General features: G+C 44.5%; 1 protein-coding gene and 1 long non-coding RNA gene across 9 annotated transcripts in view; one reads left to right on the plus strand and one right to left on the minus strand.

Moving 5' to 3' along the window:
* Positions 1–14320, plus strand: part of LOC138747877 (uncharacterized) — a 33031-nt gene extending 18711 nt beyond the window's left edge. For both annotated transcript variants that reach the window (XR_011347703.1, XR_011347704.1), the window contains one exon: positions 13773–14320. This is a non-coding gene — a long non-coding RNA (uncharacterized lncRNA). The remainder of the gene's footprint in view (positions 1–13772) is intronic.
* The window catches only part of camk1da (calcium/calmodulin-dependent protein kinase 1Da), a 238680-nt gene that overhangs the window by 106785 nt on the left and 111598 nt on the right, over positions 1–20297 (minus strand). For all 7 annotated transcript variants that reach the window (XM_069907465.1, XM_069907467.1, XM_069907462.1 and 4 more), the window contains 2 exons: positions 19766–19892; positions 13121–13196 (listed from right to left, as the gene is read on the minus strand). In XM_069907465.1, coding sequence (XP_069763566.1) covers positions 13121–13196; positions 19766–19892 — 203 coding nt within the window. The remainder of the gene's footprint in view (positions 1–13120; positions 13197–19765; positions 19893–20297) is intronic.

Here is a 20297-nt window from a genome sequence, read left to right on the forward strand (position 1 = left end):
TCCCATGGGCAATGAGAATGGTGATCGACCCAAGGAACAGCTCACTCTCACCCTCCGAGACTCTCATATTCATGAAACAAAATTTATTTATTTGTATATATGAACTCTCACTTAGGCAGTTTATTGAATTTTTTACCTCTCGGTATTGCACAGTCACTTTGTTTACATTTCTTTACATGTTTACATGTGTACGCTGTGTACAGTATTTTTGCACTACCAATAGGTGGTAATTCTGCCTGGCCCGCAGGAAAAAGAATCTGTATGTGATGTCACGTATATACTCTGACAATAAATCTGAAATCTGTTGGGTTTAAGGGTGTCCAGGAAGAACATGATGTGTTGCTCCTCAAGTTTAGTTTTGGCCTCATCCTGGCATGGTCGAGGCCAAGGACAGACATTCAAGTTTAGTTGAAGTTTATAGTACACTGAGCCACAGTAAAAAAAGCTCCCTTGGTGAGCAGCCCAGCTAGTCAACCCACACATAGTATTATAGTAGAAACTCTTTACAGAATGCAGAGTTACAAAGAGATCAGTTGGTACAGAGTGAGGGCAGCATTATTTTACCAGTGTGAGGATTGTTCAAGAGTCTGATAACAGCAGGAAATAAACTGTCCTTGAATCTGGTGGGATGTTTGTGTGGGAATGGTGAGGGGGGGGGGATTAAAATAGCTTGCAACAAGGTCCACGGACAGAACGCAGGTGATTGGCAAATCATGTATCGCCCCACGTGATTAATGAACATAAACATAGTGAATCTTAGGTGTCAGCGACCTGAGGTTCAAAGTCAGATGTGGTAAGCACTGGATCTTATGGAAATTGCAAATGGATCCATTTGTGTTTGGCCATTAAAACAGTTTTAAATACCAAACCCCATCAGACTCAATAACCCCACTGGGGGGATTGCTCACAGGCAAAAGAGCAGTGGACTTGGGCAAGATTCATAGGGAACAGAGGTGAGAAAGTGGGGCTGATCTGGAACTCAATGCTTCAGGGATGGTGAGAGCAGTCAGGAGCGATGCTAGAACAGGAGTAAATTCAACAGAGAAGCTCGAGGTCATTAATATTGGTGCTTAGTACAGAGGAAGATCTACCAACAATTCACTGATGGCAGTCTACTCTCCACAGAGATTTCTGGAATGGCAGAGATAATGAATGGAGAGTGATTGGACATGTATTCATTAAAGTTTAGAAGAATGAGAGGGGATCTCTAAGAAACCTATAAAATCTACCAAGACTGGACAGAATAGATACAGGAAAGATTTTATTTAGACATACGGCAAGGCTCTTCTGGCCACAAGCCTATGCCACCCAAATATCCCAATTGACCTACAAACCCCGATAAGTTTTGAACGGTGGGAGGAAACCAGAACCCCCCCAGGAAAAACCCACACAGATACAGGGAGAACGTACAAACTCCTTACAGATTACTCCAGATTTGAACCTCGGTCTCTGGCACGATTATAACATTGTGCTAACTTCTGCCCTATGTTCCCTATGGCCAGGTGGCCCAGGCCCAAGAACCACGATTGAGTTGAGAATGGAGATTATTTCCACTCTAAGGAACTGAGGCTGGAAAACTGAACATACTCAAGGAGGGGGTGGATATTGTTCTTTGAAAGGGGAGATATGGGATAAAACAGAAAGATGGAAAATATTGGAACCCCTCAGGGATCAGTGTGACCAGCTCTGTGAGGAGCTGCAGGAGACTTCTCTGCTTTTACTGTGGAGGACATGAGGGACTGGGGTAGCTGTGACAGTCAATGGTCATGTCCTAAGAACAGTCAGTCTCACAGTCGAGGAGTTAAATAAAGGTGAGGAGCCAAAAGACTGGAGGGCGGCAAATGCGCCTCTGTTCAAGAAGGGCTGCAGGGAAAAGGTTGCAAACTACAGGCCAGTGAGCTCAAGGTCTGAGGTCAGTAGATTACTTGAAAGCATTCTGAAGGAGAAGATATACATGCACTTGGAGGTCAAGAGCTAATTAGGGATAGTCCGCGTGTTTTTGTCAGTGGGAGGTCATGTCTCACAAAACTGATTGAGATTTTTGAAGATATGACCAAGAGGGTTGATGAGGGCTGAGCTGTAGATGCTGTACATATGCATTTCAACAAGGCATTCGATAAGGTTCTGCTTGGTAGGCTGCTCTCGAAGGTTAGATCGCATGCGATCCAAGGAAAATAGCTGATAGACAGAAAATTGACTTCATGGCAGTAAACAGGCAGAGACGGTCGAAGGTTGTTTCTCGGACTGGAAGTCTGTGACTAGTGGTGTGCCACAGGATTCGGTGTTGGGCCCATTGCTGTTTATCATCTGTGTCAATAATTTAGAATGAAAATGTAAATGGCATGATCAGCAAGTCTGCAGGTGGCACTAAAGTGTCTGCCATTATAGAGAGTGAAGACGGTTGCCAACATTACAGCAGGATCTTGATCAGTCAGGCAGGTGGACAGATTACAGTTATTGGAATTTAATATGGAGAAATGTGAGGTGTTGCATTTTGGGAGGGCTAAAATGGGTAAGACCCGTGCAGTGAATGGTAGGGATCTGGGGAGTGTTGTAGACCAGAGGGATCTGGGGGAGTGTTGTAGAGCAAAGGGATCTGGGGGTATGTTGTAGATCAGAGGGATCTGGGGGAATGTTGTAGACCAGAGGGATCTGGGGGAGTGTTGTAGAGCAGAGGGATCTGGGGGAATGTTGTAGAGCAGAGGGATCTGGGGGAGTGTTGTGGAGCAGAGGGATCTGGGGAATGTTTTAGAGCAGAGGGATCTGGGGGAATGTTGTAGAGCAGAAGGATCTGGGGGAGTGTTGTAGAGCAGAGGGATCTGGGGGAGTGTTGTGGAGCAGAGGGATCTGTGGAGTGTTGAGGAGCAGAAAGATCCACGATATTTTGAAAATGTCATCAAGGTAGATGGGGAGGTCAAAAAGGCTTTTGGCACACTGGCCTTCATTAGTCAGAGTATTGGGTGTTAGGTTTGAGGTCATGTTGCAGTTGTACAGGACGTTGGTGAAGTATCATTTGGAGTACTGTGCTCAGTTTTGGTCATCCTGATGCAGCAATGATATTGTCAAACTGGAGAGGGTGCAGAGAAAATTTACAAGGATGTGCCAAGACTTGGGGATGTGAGCTACAGGAAGAGGTTGAGCAGGCCAGGGCTTTATTCCTTGGAGCGCAGGAGGGTGAGGGGTCCTTCACAGAGGGGTACAGAATCATGGGAGGAACAGATTGGGTGAACGCAGAGAGAAAGGGAATCAGTAACCAGAGGATATGGGTTTAAAGTGAGGGTGGGGAGAGTTTTAACCGGAACCCGAGGGATAACTTTTATACACAGAGGGTGGTGGGTGTGTGGAACGGGCTGCCAAAGCAGGTGGTTGAGGCAGGTACTATTCCAACATTTAATAAGCATATAGATGATGACATAGATCGGATAGGTTTGGAGAGATATGCAGCAAATGCAGGCAGGAGGGACTAGTGTAGGTCAGACATTTTGGTTGGTGTGAGCAAGTTGAGCCAAAAGGGCCTTTTTCAATTCTGTATGATACTATGATTTAGCCATCAGCCAAGATCATAATGAATGGCAGGGCAAGATTTAAGGGCTGAATGGCCTCCTTCTGCTCCTATTTTCCATGCTTTCAAGCTTCTTTTGGTAGGATCTGATGCAACATTTTAATCCTCAACGCACTTATAAACGTGTATATCGACATGGGCAGTGACTAGCATGGACAAGTTGGGGAAAAGGGCCCACATGATGGGAAGAATGGCCTTCTTCTGAATTACGATTCAATGCTACTGCTGTAGGTCATGCAGCTCATCATCATCTAGACAACAACAATCGTACATCAGGCTACTCTTTGTCGACTACATCACAGGCTCCAACACCATTATTCCCTCAGTGCTGGCCAAGAAGCTCCAAACTCTGGGCCTCTGCACCTCACCCTGGCATCCTTGACATCCTCATCGTGAGACCACACTCAGTACAATTTGGAAGTAACATCTCCTCCTCATTAACAATTAACACAGGTGCACATCAAGGATACGTGCTTAGCCCACTGCTCTACTCACTATACACCCATGACTGTGTGGCAACATTCCTGAGGACTTGGAGCCTCCAAGTCGATGCCATCGTGAAGAAGGCTTGCCAGTGGCTATAGTTTGTGATGAGTTTGAGGAGATTCAGTCTGTCACCGAAGACTCTTGAAAACTTCTACAGGTGGACTGTGGAGAGCATTCTGGTTGGTTGCATCACTGCTGGTATGGAGGTGACAATGCTCAGGACAAGAAAAAACTCCAGAGGGTTGTTAACCTGGCCTGTGACTTCACTCTATTGAGGACATCTACTTCTATCTTCAAGGACCCCACCATCCAGGCCGTGCCTTCTTCACTCTGCTGCCATTGGGGAAAAGGTACAGGAGCCTGAAGACGAACACTCAGTGGCACAAGGACAGCTTCTTCCCCTCCGCCCTCAGATTCTTGAATGATCAATGAACCAAAGACACTGCCTGACTTTTTCTTGCACTATTTTATTCATTTTGAAATGTGGTTTATAGAAATGTTTGCACTGTAATTCGACCACAAAACAACAGATTTCATGACATGTTCAGGACAATAAATTCTGATTCTGATAAATAACTTGATCATTTAACTTTCGATCTCAAAGAGGAAATCCAAGTCCAAGAAAGATTGTTTTTGGAAACAAAAATGTTTCCTTCTCACATGAGAGTCCAAGAACTCGGTTAGCCTGAGATCAAAAGTAATTGGTCTACACTCTGTGTGGTTTGGGGAAGGAATCCAAGGCTGGAACGCTAGAAGATTATTTTTTTCTCATTAACCTACTGTTGTCCATATATAGGAATAACAGAAAGACTGAGTTCATCACCTGGCACGGGATACCAGATCACCATGGCCAAAACCGGACCGATACAAAAGTTTTTGAAATTGCACACATACCAGAATTCATTGTCATGAGTAGATGTGGATCAAAAATGTTGTTATTGCTCAACCAAAATGTCAAGAAACTAATCAGATATGAGAAGGACATGGACCAAACTAGACTTGACCAATACCTAGCTGGTTGGATTACAATCTCCTGTTTCATTTAGTGAGTGTTACGTTAAGGGCTAGTACTGGCTGCAACCATTCACCACTGTGGATAGACTGATGGCAACCTTTAGTATAGAATATTTCTAAAAGTCGAATCTTGCCAGAGAACATTTTCCTGCTTTATCCTGGAACACAGTGGGGGAGAGAGATAAATGAGGGGGACACTTATAGGAACAGCAGATTTGACCTCCAGCCAACCAATGAACACAGAGGTGGAGTGACTTTGTGTGAAATGGACAATTCGGATGATTCTCCCTGTCAGGGGAATTAATGAAGCACACTGTGACCAAAGGAAAGGCCTCTTTGATTGACCCATATCTGGGTAAAGGAAGCAGTAAAATTGCTGCATTGGATTGTGACCATTGTGATGGTCATTTTGACTGACCCGTGCCTGATGTTTGGAAGCATCGTGGAAGTCACACGTTTTGTTTCCCCTACGCAAGGAAAAGGGGAGTTGTGACAACCATTTGTATGAAAGGACATTTCTCTAGATTCGTGAGTTTTCAATAGTCCAATCACTCAGTCTTTCCCACCTCCTTCATAATTACTTCTGGGCATCAGTCTCAAAGCCTGAGTTTCAACACAGCATTTCTAAGACTGAACTGTGAATGGACTTTCCAGAATTGTAATGGTTTGGGTATTTCATACACATATACACACACATGTATATTCGCGCATAGTTGGGGTTAAGTTAATTAAGGTGTTATATTATTAGTAGTTGTTAATAAATAAAGAAAACAATGTCCCCTGGTGAATTTCTATTGCTGCTGGTCTGTGATGTAACAGTTGGCATTATTAGATGGGCCAATGACTCATGACTCAAACGACCAACATGGAGATGCCGAGCTGGTAGCACAGTTAGCGCATCGCTGTTACAGGCCCAGCAACAGGGGCCAGGGTTCAAATCCCACACTGTCTGCAAGCAGATTGTACGTTCTCTCCCTGTATCTGCGTGGATTTTCCCCAGGGTCCCTGGTTTCCTCCCACTCTTCAAATCATATGGGGGGGGGTGGTTTTAGGTCAATTGGGCCGTCTTTTACTGTGCTGTATATCCTCAACATCCATTGGAGCGCTTACATCCCTAACGTCGAAGTACTCGAGATGGCAGAGGTCGACAGCATCGAGTCCACGCTGCTGAAGATCCAGCTGCGCTGGATGGGTCACGTCTCCAGAATGGAGGACCATCGCCTTCCCAAGATCGTGTTATATGGCGAGCTCTCCACTGGCCACCGTGACAGAGGTGCACCAAAGAAAAGGTACAAGGACTGCCTAAAGAAATCTCTTGGTGCCTGCCACATTGACCACCGCCAGTGGGCTGATAACGCCTCAAACCGTGCATCTTGGCGCCTCACAGTTTGGCGGGCAGCAACCTCCTTTGATGAAGACCGCAGAGCCCACCTCACTGACAAAAGGCAAAGGAGGAAAAACCCAACACCCAACCCCAACCAACCAATTTTGCCCTGCAACCGCTGCAATCGTGTCTGCCTGTCCCGCATCGGACTTGTCAGCCACAAACGAGCCTGCAGCTGACGTGGACTTTTTACCCCCTCCATAAATCTTCGTCCGCGAAGCCAAGCCAAAGAAGATATCTAAAATTTAAATGTTAAAATCCGAATTAAAAAATGTAATTCCTAATGGCACTTGCTATTGGTAAGATATTGGGTTGGAAATTATTCTGCACCCTTTTTTAGAATTCAATGGTGTTGGGTGTCTGTTTAAAATTCTTGCGGTTCACAGCCCTTATCTAATCAATTGAGAATTTTCTCCCACTGATGCTGGTCAACCCGCTGAGATCCTCCAGCGGATTGTGTTCAGCTTCAGGGGTGTCCTCTCATCGAGGGTGGGCAGCAGTGAGCAACACACCAGAAGCTGAAGCAACTCAAATTTCCAAGGAGATGGCAGTGAAGGCACCGCGGAGGACATAGGGAGGATAAAAAATGCAGTGGGAGTTGCCGGGGAACACATGAACTGCAGATGCTGGAATCTTGAGCAAAGAGAGATCTGGAGGGACTCACAGGTCAGGCAGCATCCTTGGAGAGAGATGGACAGTCAAGGTTTTGAGATGGGACCCTTTCTCTTTCAGCTAAAGGCAGATAAAAAAGGCTTTTGAGGGACTGAGGGCTCGTAAAGTTATCAAATCTCACTACAAATCAATCTTGAGTGTGGTGCTGCTGGTTTGGGGGAGTTTTACGTGCTGGTGAACTTGAAGGTCTCACTGAAAACCGGAAAGACAAGTTTCCATATAGAGAGTGTTCTATTTCTGTTTAAACATTTTCAACAGCAAAAATCCACTTTATTTTTCTTGATATAAACAAGTTATAACCTCATGGGATGCAGAGCCCCTGTGGTGGACTTTCAAAGAAATCCAAAATAAAATAAACAATCCTGTGAATATTCATGGGAGTCATTGGGGGAGAAAAAGTTCAAAGGTTCCTTTTATTGTCATGTAATAATACATTGAAAATGTAACATTTGTGTTCTACTTCAACTTCCGTCTGGCGTAAGAGCTTTGCCCAACACCCCATCAATAATTTTTTAAAAAATTAGACATACAGCACTGTAACAGGCCAATTCGGCCCTACGAGTCCGTGCTGCCCATTTTATACCCCATAGCAAAAAAGAGTCTCTCCAGAGACACTGAGTGCCCAGCCTCTGCAGCTGCACAGACTCCTGTTTAAACCGTCAGGAAACAGAGAACCAGATACCAACCTCCAAGGCCATCACGAAGCTGCCAGGACCCAAGGCTTTTCGGGAGCCCTTTTTGCCCTCAACTCTCTCTCGAATCCCGGATCTGATACTTGGTTTTCATGAGCCAGTCTCCTACGGCCTGTATGAGTCCTTCGACCACGTCCCACAGCCTGTGTGGGTCCTTCAGCCGCTGAGCCCCTCATTAGTCCACTGTTGTGGTCACCTTCCTGTAGGGTTGTCTCCTTTGTTTTCCCTTCTCAGCAAGGGGTGCTCTCCCCGTTTCTGGTGCCATGTGCCGGTCTACTGCTCCATCGGAGTAACTTCTCACGGCTGCTGCCGAGCACAGGCACTACCATCTTGGGCACGGACCCCGTAATTGCAGGATTTAAATAAAAAATGGTGGCCCCTTTAATAGGCCCTTTAAAACCTGTACGGAGCCATCGGCATCAGGACTGGGCAGTAGGACCCTGTAGAGCAGCGCTGTGTCTCTACTCTCTGCTCTCGCAGGTCTGTGCGGCCATTACAGCAGCCATTTTTTTGATTAGCACCCTCACTTCAGTGTTGAAGCAAGTTCTTGTCAATGAAACAAAACACAATCTGCTGGAGGAGGTTGAGCAGCATCGATGAGAGAAAAAGAACGGTTGATGTTTTGGGTCAGAATCTTTCAATAGGACTGATGATGAGTTTATTGTCATACACATTGTGCAATGTACATATGCACGGAATTCTTACTTGCTGCAACCCAACGAAAAATTTTGATAGTGAAGTAATTGAATTAGTTCAAAAGAGAGAATCAATACATAAAATACAAGTTATACTTGGTGCAAAAAAAAAACGACTAGCAATAGGGTAGGCAGATCTTTGGTGTTGGAGCAGTCCCTGGTTGGTGTAAAAAGGGGTCTTTCAAGATCCTGATAGCTGTTGGAAAAAAACTTGAACCTGGAGTTGCTAGTGTTAAGGAACAGGCTTTTAGGATCAGGAATAGGCAAACCATCCTGTATCTTTACCTCCTATGGACACTGTGAGACCTGCTGATAAATTGCTATAAACAGAAATAGAACCACTCTCTATATGGAAACTTGTCTTTCCGGTTTTCAATGGGACTTTCAAGTTCACCAGCACGTAAAACTCCCCCAAACCAGCATTTGTGTTTTTACACTGAACCTATAGACATTACCTCGCTTTTTCCCTCTTTTTTGCACTAATTATTTCATTTTAAATGTATTTATGGAACCAAAATTTAGAGCAATATTTGCACCTGTAACGCTGCCACAAAACAAATTTTGTGACACATGTTCACGACAATAAACCTGAGTGGGGAAATGGTTGAATGGCAGGGCAGACTCAAAGGGCCAAATAGCCTATCTCTGCTCTTATGGTCTCATGATGGAATTATTTTTCTATATTTGGGAATAAAAAACATTATTGTCTGTTGCCCCTTTCTTATTGTCCCTGAACTGAGTGGATTGTTGGGGCATTTCGGAGCATAGTTACGAGTGAACCGTTGCTAGGTTTGGCGTCTCACATGCAGGCTAGGCTGGTAATCAGGGCACATTTCCTTCCCTGCAGGACATCAGTGAACCATTTGGGGTAAAACACAAAAGTCTGTGGACAACGAGGTTGAAGTAAAAGCACAACATTGGAGAAACTCAGCAGGTCAAACAGTGTCCTTTATAGAGCAAAGATAAAGTACAGAACCGACATTTTGGGCTTGAGCCTCTTCATCAAGGTCGGAGTAAAATGTGGGCAGTTTCCGATTCCGGGCATTACTGTCGACCTCCAATTTCTGTTAACCTCCTCCACTAGGTCTCTCTCTTTCCCAGTCCTCCAGCTCCTCTCCATTCAAAGAGCTACCCCCTCCCCTATCACGCTCAGCTTCTGCCCTCCCACCTGTATCCATTTTGACCTCTTACCTGCTCCCTGCACCCCTTGCCCCTTCCTCCCTCCTCTCTTCCTCCTCCCTCCTCCACCTTTTTATTCAGGCACCTGTCTGTTTTGGCTTATACCTGACAAAGGGTCCACACCCGAAACATTGGGACCCTTTAACCCCTCCTCCTCCATAGATGCTGCATGATCTGCTGAGTTTCTCCAGCATGCTTGTGTATAATGGTGACCAGGGCTCCTCTGCTCTCTCGCAGACTCTGACGGAGATTCAGAGCAGATTGGGTGAAGAAACTGTTATTTCAACTCATACATGCCATGTGCTCCAACATGTTACTGCAACTAATCTATAATTAGTCAGATACAGATAACTGGATGAGAAGATGAAAATTCCAATGCAAGGATTAGCAGAAGATGACAAATAGAAAACAGTCAGTCTAACAGATATTCAATGCACAGGGACTTGCATCAGATGGAACAGAGGGAGCTTCACTACTGGATGAATACTCAATACTAACAAAATTCTAACTATATAATGCCATTTTATGGCAGGAAGTACCTTTAAGTTGTTAAAACACAGGTTCCAGTTAATTCTACATTTTTATTGTAGCCCAGGGCGAGGTTGCTAAATCTGATTGTGTCGTTCAATCTCTGCGTTTTAAAGCATCAGGAGCCAACATTAGTTTAACAAGGTGATGCTTTACTGACTTAAGCAGGTTCACAGTAAAACTAATTAGCATTGGTCGATATATAAGGCAATCAGAAAATGGTTTAACTTCTGCACAAATGAAACCCATTGCAGCCTCATGTGGGAACAGTGGACTGAGCAGGGCACCAGAAATGGGGAGAAGACCCCAGAAGGAATAGCAGAAGAGTCGACCCTACAGGGAAGGTGACCGTGGCAGCAGACCAGAGAGGGGCTCAGAGGCTGAGGAACCCCCACGAGCTGTGATTGGATCACGGGATCCAGGTGTCAGAGCCGGCATTCGAGAGGGTGCTGAGGGCAAGAAGGACTCCCAAAGGGCCTCAGGCGCTGAAGGCTTCCTGATCGTGTTAAAGGTTTAAAGCTGGAGCTCGGTGGTGGGGGGGGGGGGCGATGGATCCAACAGGAGTCTGTGCGGCTGCAGGGGCTGCAGGAGGCTGGAGGCGAATCCACAGACACTCAGTGTCTCTGAAGGATCTCTCTTCTGATTCTCTTCCTCCTCTTGTTAGGGGCGTCGGGCAATACTCATGGTGACTCTTTGTTTGCCTTACAGCAGACAAAAGTTGAAGTATATCATTTATATCACATTTTAAATGTGTTATTATGTGACAATAAAAGGAACAATTATGTTAATTTCTTTTGGTGAATGGCTAGATGTGTTCAAAGGCCATGTGAAACCTCATGCATCACACTAAGAGGGATGGCTACGAGGAATATGTTCTGTAAAAGCAGAGATTTTCTTAAATTCTCTGGGATTGTAGCATCTCACACACTGGTGCCTTTGTTTGGAGAGCGGAGGCAGGGAGAGAGGAATTTCACTGTGTCTTGTGTCCAAGGATCAACTGTGCTGACCTCCTCCAACTGCTCTACCCTACCCTGCCACTGTTTCACCATTAGCTCAACCAGATAGCCGACCAAACTCATTTCCCTCTCCTTCAGCAAGAAAGTCTGCGGGCGCTAGGGTCGAGTGCAGAGCACAAAGGAGAAACTCCGCAAGTCATGGGAAGTAAATATAAGCAAAATCAGGCAGCCCGAGTTAAAAAGGTGGGGAGGGGGGAAGGGGGAGGAGGAGGAGGAGGGTGGAAGGGTCAGTGAGGGAGGAGCACGGCCCAACAGGTGAGAAGTCAGAGGTGGCAGGGTGAAAGCTAAGGGCAGATAAGTTTAGTGCAGGGTAAGTTTTTTTACACAAGGTGGTGGGTGCCTGGAACGGGGCTGCCAGGAATAGTTGAGGAAGCAGATATTGTACCATAGTAGTGTTTAAGGGGCTTCTAGACAGATACATGAATAGAGGGATATGCATCATGTAAAGGTTTTAGTTTAAGTTTGGCACCATTTGAGCTGAAGGGGCTATCCCTGTCCTATTCTGTTCTACATTCTATGTTCTAACTTGGCACATTATCTTTACGGTTGATGCAATACTTATGAAATATGACCACTGCAAACAAAGCAGCAAAATCATGTACAGCAAGTTTGCACGAACCGTGAAGATATATCTGCGTTGCCGTATGACTTAAGGGCTGAATGTTGGCCAACGACTGGAGGCCAACTCCCTCCTCTCCTTTCAAAGGACTCCTTGGGATTTTTACTCCCATTCCACATCTTTTCTTCATGCTCAGGCTTGAAATGTCGGGAATCTACCTTTACCTCCAATTGGCACTGCCAGGGCGGCTGAGTTCCTCCAGCATTTCATGACCAAGCTGAATGATTTTGGTGCTCGAGTTCCTGGAGTGGGACTTGAACCCACAGCCTTCTGAGTCTGAGGTGAGAGTGCAGCTCACTGAGCCACGAGCGTTAATGGGCAGAGAAGATTTAGAGGGTCAGGAAGATTGTATCGGCGACTGGAGTTTCACAGGGAACAGTTCATAATGCAAATAAAGGAGCTTCACCAGTCATGAAACATTATCTCTGCACCTTCCATGCAGTAAATGGATTGTAATGTTTATTTTTACATGCATAAAGATACAGTGAAAATCTATGTTTTGTGTGCTATCTAGGCAAGTTAACCCACACTGAAGTAAAACAGGTAGTACAATAATAAATCAAAAGTGCAGGGTGTAGTTTTAGAGAAAGTCAAAGAGTTCAGGTATAGTGTTACAGTAAAATGCATGGGATGGAGAAAAGTACAGTTATCAAATCTTTTAATCATCTTGTACCAGTGATGGGTCAAGAAAGCATTGACACCTCTACATTTTTTTGAAGATTGAGGGAGTTTGGCATGTCCCACCGTCCCTCAATAACTTCTACAGGAGCACCAATGTGAGCAGACTTTCTGGAAGCACCACAGCATGGGTCGGGAGCTGCTCTGCTCAAGATGGGGAGGAGCTGCCGAAGGCGGTGAATGCAACTCAGAACATCACGCAAACTCCCCTCCCCCTCCACAGACTCAATCTACATCTCCCACTGCCTGAGAAGGCAGCTGACCCTCTAAAGGGCCCATCACACTCTCCTCTCCCTCCTCCCATCGGGGAGTAGGGCTCAAGAGTGTGAAAGTGTCCACCAACAGGCTTAAAGACAGTTCCTTCCCATCAGGCTCCTGAATGAACCCCACAACGTGTTGCTCTTTCTTCGTTTTAATTTTTATTTTCATTGTAACCCTGTACCTATTCCATTTAGATGGCTGTAGATTTGTGAGACATCAATTGTCAAGCTGCTCGCTGCACTATAACTAAACAAGATAATTTCGGAAGGTCATAGTTAAGTGGGATTCACTGTGTTCACTTTGACGTCTCTACTGGAGGAGAAGGAATACTCACAGGATATAAGAGATGACTCCAATTGACCAGCAGTCAACTGCTTTACTGTAGGGTTTCTGGGCAAGGACTTCTGGAGCTGTGGAAGAGAAGAAATGAATTGATAGCAAAGGAATCAATGAATATACCAATCGGTTCAGTGTGGAGTCTGAGTCAGGAAGTGCAACGTCAAGAGATCAGCTGCAACTTGTTATGTCAAACCTACTCCAAAAATAAGCCCAGCTGAAAATGCTGAAAACACCCAGGAGTTTACATTTTATTTATAGTTCAGCATAGTAGAAGCCAATTTCGCCCATTTAAATCTGTGTCACCCAGTTGCACCCACCTGACCAACAACCTCCCCCCCACCCCGTACATTTTTGGAGGGTGGGATAATAACGACACAGTGTTACAGTGCGAATCCAGCACTGTCCATAAGGAGTTTGTGCGTTCTCTCCGTGTCCTGCGAGGGTTTCCTTTGGATGTTCCGGTTTCCTCCCTCCCTTCAATACGTACACGGTTTGGTAGGTTAATTGGGAGTAATTGGGTGGCTCCAGTTTCATTGGCTGGAAAGGGGCTTCTACCACACGCTGAGTTGTTAAAAATAAATAAAATTTTTAAGGATTAAGAATGACTAAACGATAGCCAAATGTGCCCTGATCATTTGCTGCTTTAGCTACACAGATCGAACAGGAATGGCATTGTCTGGGATGAAAGGTCGGCAGTGAGAGGTCAGCGGACTCTGACGTGGCGAGGAGTGGGAGAGGTCCACGATGACACAGGCTGAGCGATGGACGGGCGCTGGGACCCAAGTGGAGTTCATCACATTTCCTTCCAGTCTGTGGCTTCGGAGGCCGAGATAAAAGCAGAGGCTGCGATGATCTCATCGTTTTTTTTTTTTGTTTTTTTTTTAAATTTTTTTATTTTTCACACCATAAATCACATTAGCCATGATATACACTATTTCTTTTCACACATATACAGTGACTTTTTCTCCCCCCCCCCTTTCCTCCCAAACCACCCCCCCACCCCCCCCTCTCATCCATTTTAGGTATACAATCTAGGTTGCATTAATCCAGTCAGACAATGTTGTCATTCAACAAAATTACACCAGAAATTCTACTGAGTCCATTCTTTTCTTTCCTTCTCCTTCCATCAACTTAGGTAATGTTTGTCCCCGGTAGGTTTTCGCTATTGTATTTAATGTAAGGCTCCTATACTTGTTCGAATATTTCAATATTATTTCTTAACCAATATGTTATTTTTTTCTAATGGAATACATTTATTCATTTAAATTTGGTAGTTTCTTCCTTTTAATTTGGTTATGTATTCCATTAATATTTAAAGACATATAGTTCAGCGTAGCCCTTTTATATTTTGTTTATCTTCTCTTTCCGTTTTTCCATCATTACCTTTCCTCCTTTTCCATTTCTGTTTTCTTATTTTCAACTCTTTATAAGACAACATTCCTACAACATCTAACATTTTCCTTATTCTCCTATTTCTATCTTATTTGTCCCCAATCTCCCCTTCACCTCCTGAGTTGTCCTTTATCCCTTGTCGGACAACCACATCTCCCCTCTCCATTTGGATTTGCGAATCCACTCGCAAGCGTCAACTGATTGTGCAGTGACCGCTATTTCCCCCCACCCCGCCTCCCCCAGAAAAGATTTCACTTTTCATATGTCACAAAGGTCCCTCTTTTAATTCCCTCCTTATTCTCTCTATTCCATTACCTTCCCTTATTAATTCTTGTCTATACTATCTATATTTTCCTCTAAGTACAGATACATTCATGTATGCTCATTGTCTCTATTCACTCTTATACCTCTTTACCTGCATACATATCAATCGTGATCATTTTTACTCTCATTACCCGTCTTCATCCCTCAGTCTATTTTTGTCTTTACCCACATACATATCAGTCGTGATCATTTTAACTCTCATTACCCGTCTTCCTCCCTCAGTCTATTTTTGTAATTGTTCTGCAAATTTTCGTGCTTCTTCTGGATCCGAGAATAGTCTGTTTTGCTGTCCTGGAATAAATATTTTCAATACCGCTGGATGCTTTAGTATAAATTTATACCCTTTCTTCCATAAAATCGCCTTTGCTGTATTGAACTCTTTTCTTTTCTTTAGGAGTTCAAAACTTATATCTGGATAAATGAAGATTTTTTGCCCTTTATACTCCAGTGGTTTGTTGCCCTCTCTTACTTTTTCCATTGTCTTCTCCAGTACCTTTTCTCTTGTAGTATATCTTAGGAATTTTACTACAATAGATCTTGGTTTTTGTTGTGGTTGTGGTTTAGAGGCCAATACTCTATGTGCCCTTTCTATTTCCATTTCATGCTGTAGTTCTGGACATCCTAGGGTCTTAGGGATCCACTCTTTTATAAACTCCCTCATATTCTTGCCTTCTTCATCTTCCTTAAGGCCCACTATCTTTATGTTATTTCTTCTGTTATGGTTTTCCATTGTATCTATTTTTTGAGCTAGTAGTTCTTGTGTCTCTTTAGTTTTTTTATTAGATTTCTCCAATTTCTTTTTTAAGTCTTCTACCTCCATTTCTGCTGCTACTGCCCGCTCTTCCATCTTGTCCATTTTTTTTCCCATTTCTGTTAAGGTCATCTCCATTTTAATTATTTTCTCTTCTGTGTTGTTTATTCTTTTTCTTAAATCCTTAAATTCCTGTGTTTGCCATTCTTTAAATGACTCCATGTATCCTTTAATAAGAGCAAGTATATCCTTTACCTTGCCTATCTTTTCTTCTTCTATTTCACCATACTCTTCCTCTTCTTCTTCCTCTGGGTTGACCATCTGTTGTTTCTTTGTTGCCCTTTCCTCCTCTTCTATCTTGTTTCTATTGTCTTCTGTGGTCTCTTCTTGCTGCAGGTGTTCTGCAGCTGTCGTTGCCGGCTGTGGAGATCGACTCCCCAGCTGGTCCCCCCTCCCGTCGGTGTGTTTTTTTTCATTCGCATCGCGCATGCGCGAAGTTTCGCGCATGCGCGGTTGCGCACTTTTGTTCGGCTCTGCGAGCCATTTTTGTAGTCCATTATTTACCGATCTGAGGGAGCGGGTTTCTCTCTCCGCAGCGGGCCTCTTCGGACAGGTAAGGCCTTCACCTTTTTCCTCCTTTGTCTTCTCTTCCTCTCTTCTTACCGTTGCTTTCGACTTTTCTTTTTTTGTCGCCATCTTCTTTCCACCTTTATACTCACTTTTCTGTAACTTTTATTTCTGTGCCTTTGTGTTTTCTCTTGTTTTTCCCGACTTTTCTGGAGAGGGCTGGAGTTCACCGTCCGGCCACTACTCCATCACGTGACTCCTCCGCGATCTCATCGTTTTGAGGGAAATTCCCAAGCACTCTCCCGATGAATTGCACACATCCATGATAGTATCTGAAGCATGTTCAGCCCCCAACCATTAAACGTCTGTGGAACATGATCCCAATTTGATTGAAGACCTGTTTTTGGGTCAACTGGCCGACCGTGGCTGCCATTCACCAAGTCGCAATTCCAGGAAGATGGGGATAAACTGGGAGAGAGCACTCCCTTTTTAAATGGTTTCAAACGTTTAAGTCTCAGCAGAACAAAAATCAGGTCTGACTCTGCACAGTTGCTTTGCGTTAACTCGCTGATTATTTGCAGAGCTTCAACCTGCTTTTCATCCCCCTTTTGAATGCCACAAGGAACATTTCTTCAAATCGAACCCTAAACATTACTCCTCTGTTGAAATGCTGACAGAATATAATTGCTCTCAGCTTCCTTGTTGGCACTTGAGTAATTGTTTTGGAAGCAATCTCAGTGCGGTGGTAGGTGGCAGAGGGAGGCAAGGACAGGAGGGAGCAATACTCAAGGCACGGGCTATTCACTCCTTCTATCTGATGCAACCCAATGAGGCCCATTCCTCCACTATTGGCTCGAGGTCTGAAGGGCCCGATTAAATCCGTTCCCAAGGCCCCTACATGCAGGGAGTTCCAGATAACAGCCACCCTGTTGCACCATGTTTTAAATCTGCTCCCCCACCTCCCCAGTCTGTGGGAATGGCTTTCTTCTCTCTATTAATGGAAGTTCGTACAGATACAAGAGACACTGACAGGGTCGGCAGTCAAAATCTTGATCCGTGGTAGGGGTATTAAAAAGGATATGTCTGGGATGAACATTAATATTAAAAGGAAGTGATGAGTCAGTGTACAGAATGGACACCAACAACCCTCAATGCCACCAAAGCCAAGTCAAGTCAAGTTTATTGTCATCTGACAAAACGGCATTCTCCGGTCTTTGGTGCAAACCACGTAGACACACAACCAGATATAACATATACAGACAAACAATTCATATGCCAGACAAGTATTTCATCTGTACTAATGAATAAATAAATGTTGCTTTGTGAATATGAGAGTCTCAGATGGTGAGTGTGAGCTGTTCCTTTGGTTGATCAGTGACCTCATTCCCCCTGGGAAGAAGCTGATTGTTGATTTCAGGAAGGGAAAACCAGAGATAAACAATCCAGTGATCATTGGGGGATGAGAGGTGGAGAGGGTGAGCACATTTAAATTTCTGGGAGTCACTATCCCGGAGGATCTTTCCTAGACCCAACACACGAATGACATTGTGAAGAAAGCACATCAACGCCCCTACTTCCCTGGCAAATTTCTACAGATGTGTGGTGGACTGTGTGCTGACCAGCTGCATCACAATCTAGAATAGGTCATCAATATGCCAGAGGTAGTGGACACCGCCCAGGACATCACAGGCAAAACCCTCCCCACCATTGCGAACATCTACAGGGAACGCTGCCGTCGGAGAGCAGCAGCGATCATCAAGGATCCACACCACCCAGCACATGCTCTGTTCTCGCTGCGTCCATCAGCAAAGAGGTCTCGGTGCCACAAGCTTTTTTTCCATTTTACCAAGGTGGTTTATTCAGTGATTTCAAGAAATCACATTCATACAATATGACGGTACTTCAGTTGCACACTATTTACAAGTTATAATACGATCATCATTATCCAGAATATTTAAGCCAGTCCCAGAAATCCCCCCATCGTACCCAAGCCTACCAGGGACACAAGGAGATGGACTTAACCCCCAGAAGATGGGCAGGGAGTCCTTTTGTAGTTTGGAGCAGTCCCTGATTAATGTAACTAGGGAAGGCTCAAGAGTTGTTGGAATGAAACTATTCCTGAAACTAGAGGAGCTGGGCTTCAAACTTCTCACTGTGAGAAGGTCTATCTCTAAATGTTTCCTATTCATGTACCCGTCCAAGTTGCAATTTTACACACCTCTACCAATTCCTCTTGATTATTAGTAAAGTCCCTACAGCATGGAAACAGGCCCTTCAGCCCATCATGTCCACACTGACCAAGCTCATCTCATTTGCCTGCATTCACCCTGTGTCCCTCTAAACCTTTCATTTATACTGTCCACAGCTTTCCTCTCCACTGTGATTGTAACCTTCATTTTATCCGGTACCATTTGTGAATCTAGATGCAAAGACTCTTGTATTTTCCTGCAATAGAAATACTTCCTGTATCTTGTTTTCTTTCAGGGAAAGCATACTTAAAATATTAATTTCCCAACAGTATTAAGCGCTGCTATAATCACTCATATACCCCATGGCGCAAAATAATTGAGGACCCCTACCACACTGCACACAGCATCGTGCACCTGCTCCTGTCGGGAAAGAGATCCAGGAGGATCAGAGCCAGCACCACTAGGTTGAGGAACAGCTTCTTCCGACAGGCAGTGAGAATGTTGAACGACCAAAGGAACGGCTCCCACTGACCACCCGAGATGCTCATAGTCATGAAACAATATTTATTATTTCTACAGATAAAATACTTGTCCTGCCTATGTATTGTTTGTCTGTATGTGTGTTATGGCTGGGTGTGTGTCTGCATGCATTGCGCCAAGGACCAGAGAACGATGTTTCATTGGGTTGTACTTGTGAAATCAGATCACAATAAACTGTACTTGAGTTAAAGAATCTTCATCCCCATACCCATTTCCCTCTGTGTGAGAACGTGGCCCCATTTAAATCTTTCCCCTCTCTGCAGACACTGTGATTGTAGTAAAAACACAACCGAAATGCTGGAGGAACTCGACCGATCTTTCAGTGTCCATAGGAGACAAAGATGTATTGCCGATGTTTCGGGCCTGAGCCCTTCCTCAAGGAATAAGCAGAATGATCAAAAAACAGGAAATCTCAGAATAGAGAAAGTGCCAGCTGGGGGAGGAATCCAGACCAACAAAAGGTGTTAATTGGATATGATGAGGGATGAGGTGAGAACTGATAATGTCTATGTGAAAGTAGACGGAAAAGGGAGAGAGACAGAGCTGGGGGGAGGATAGGAAAGGTTTATAGGGATGTGGCTCAAATTCAGACAAATTGGACTAGCTGGTTAGCATGGGCTGATTGGGCTGAAAAGCTTGCTTCCGTGCTGTAGAACTCTTGTCTGATGACAGAGCTGGATGCTGTTTGCAGGTTAAAAACAAATTAAATCAGGTGAAATGTGGGCAAACGGGTCCAGCCCAGTGCGCCAACTTGGTCAGTGCAGACCCATTGGACTGAAGGGCCTGTTCCGTCCTGGCCAACTGTTCTGTTCTGTGACTCTGTGACATCAGCGCGCAGAGAACTTGCCATAACCACAGAGTGAAGGACACCACTTACCAACGTAACCTGGGGTGCCACAGGCTGTGGACATCACATCCCCTGTTCCTTCCATCTTCGACAGACCAAAGTCGCTGATCATTATTTTGGATTCTTCATCGGGGCTGAAGTACAAGAGGTTTTCTGGCTGAGTAAAGATCGGAGAAGGAGAAAACACACAAGAATGTTTCCATTCACTTCTTCTAGAATGAGGGAAGACTACTGATTGAAAACAAATTTGGAGAGGAGGCCTACTCCATGGGAGAGTGTTGGACCGAGGGATCATTGTCTCAGTAATAAAGAATTGCTCACCTATTACAGAGACAATGGCAGCAAAGGTGTTATATAAACGAATCTGCAGATTAATGTAATAAGGTGCTGTAATGGACTGCATTAAAGTGACCCTCAGGATGTGAAAAAACTTTGCAGGGTTTCCTTGATGTGTAATTTTATTGTGAATAAAGTTTATTTTTGGAATGAAAAATTGAACAATCTTTGTGCACGCGAGCATTCTCGTCATCAAGTAGAATGCAGGAAGTGTGTGAATGGGACA

The sequence above is a fragment of the Narcine bancroftii genome, chromosome 13 (genome assembly GCF_036971445.1).
Source record: "Narcine bancroftii isolate sNarBan1 chromosome 13, sNarBan1.hap1, whole genome shotgun sequence".
NCBI lineage: Eukaryota > Metazoa > Chordata > Chondrichthyes > Torpediniformes > Narcinidae > Narcine > Narcine bancroftii.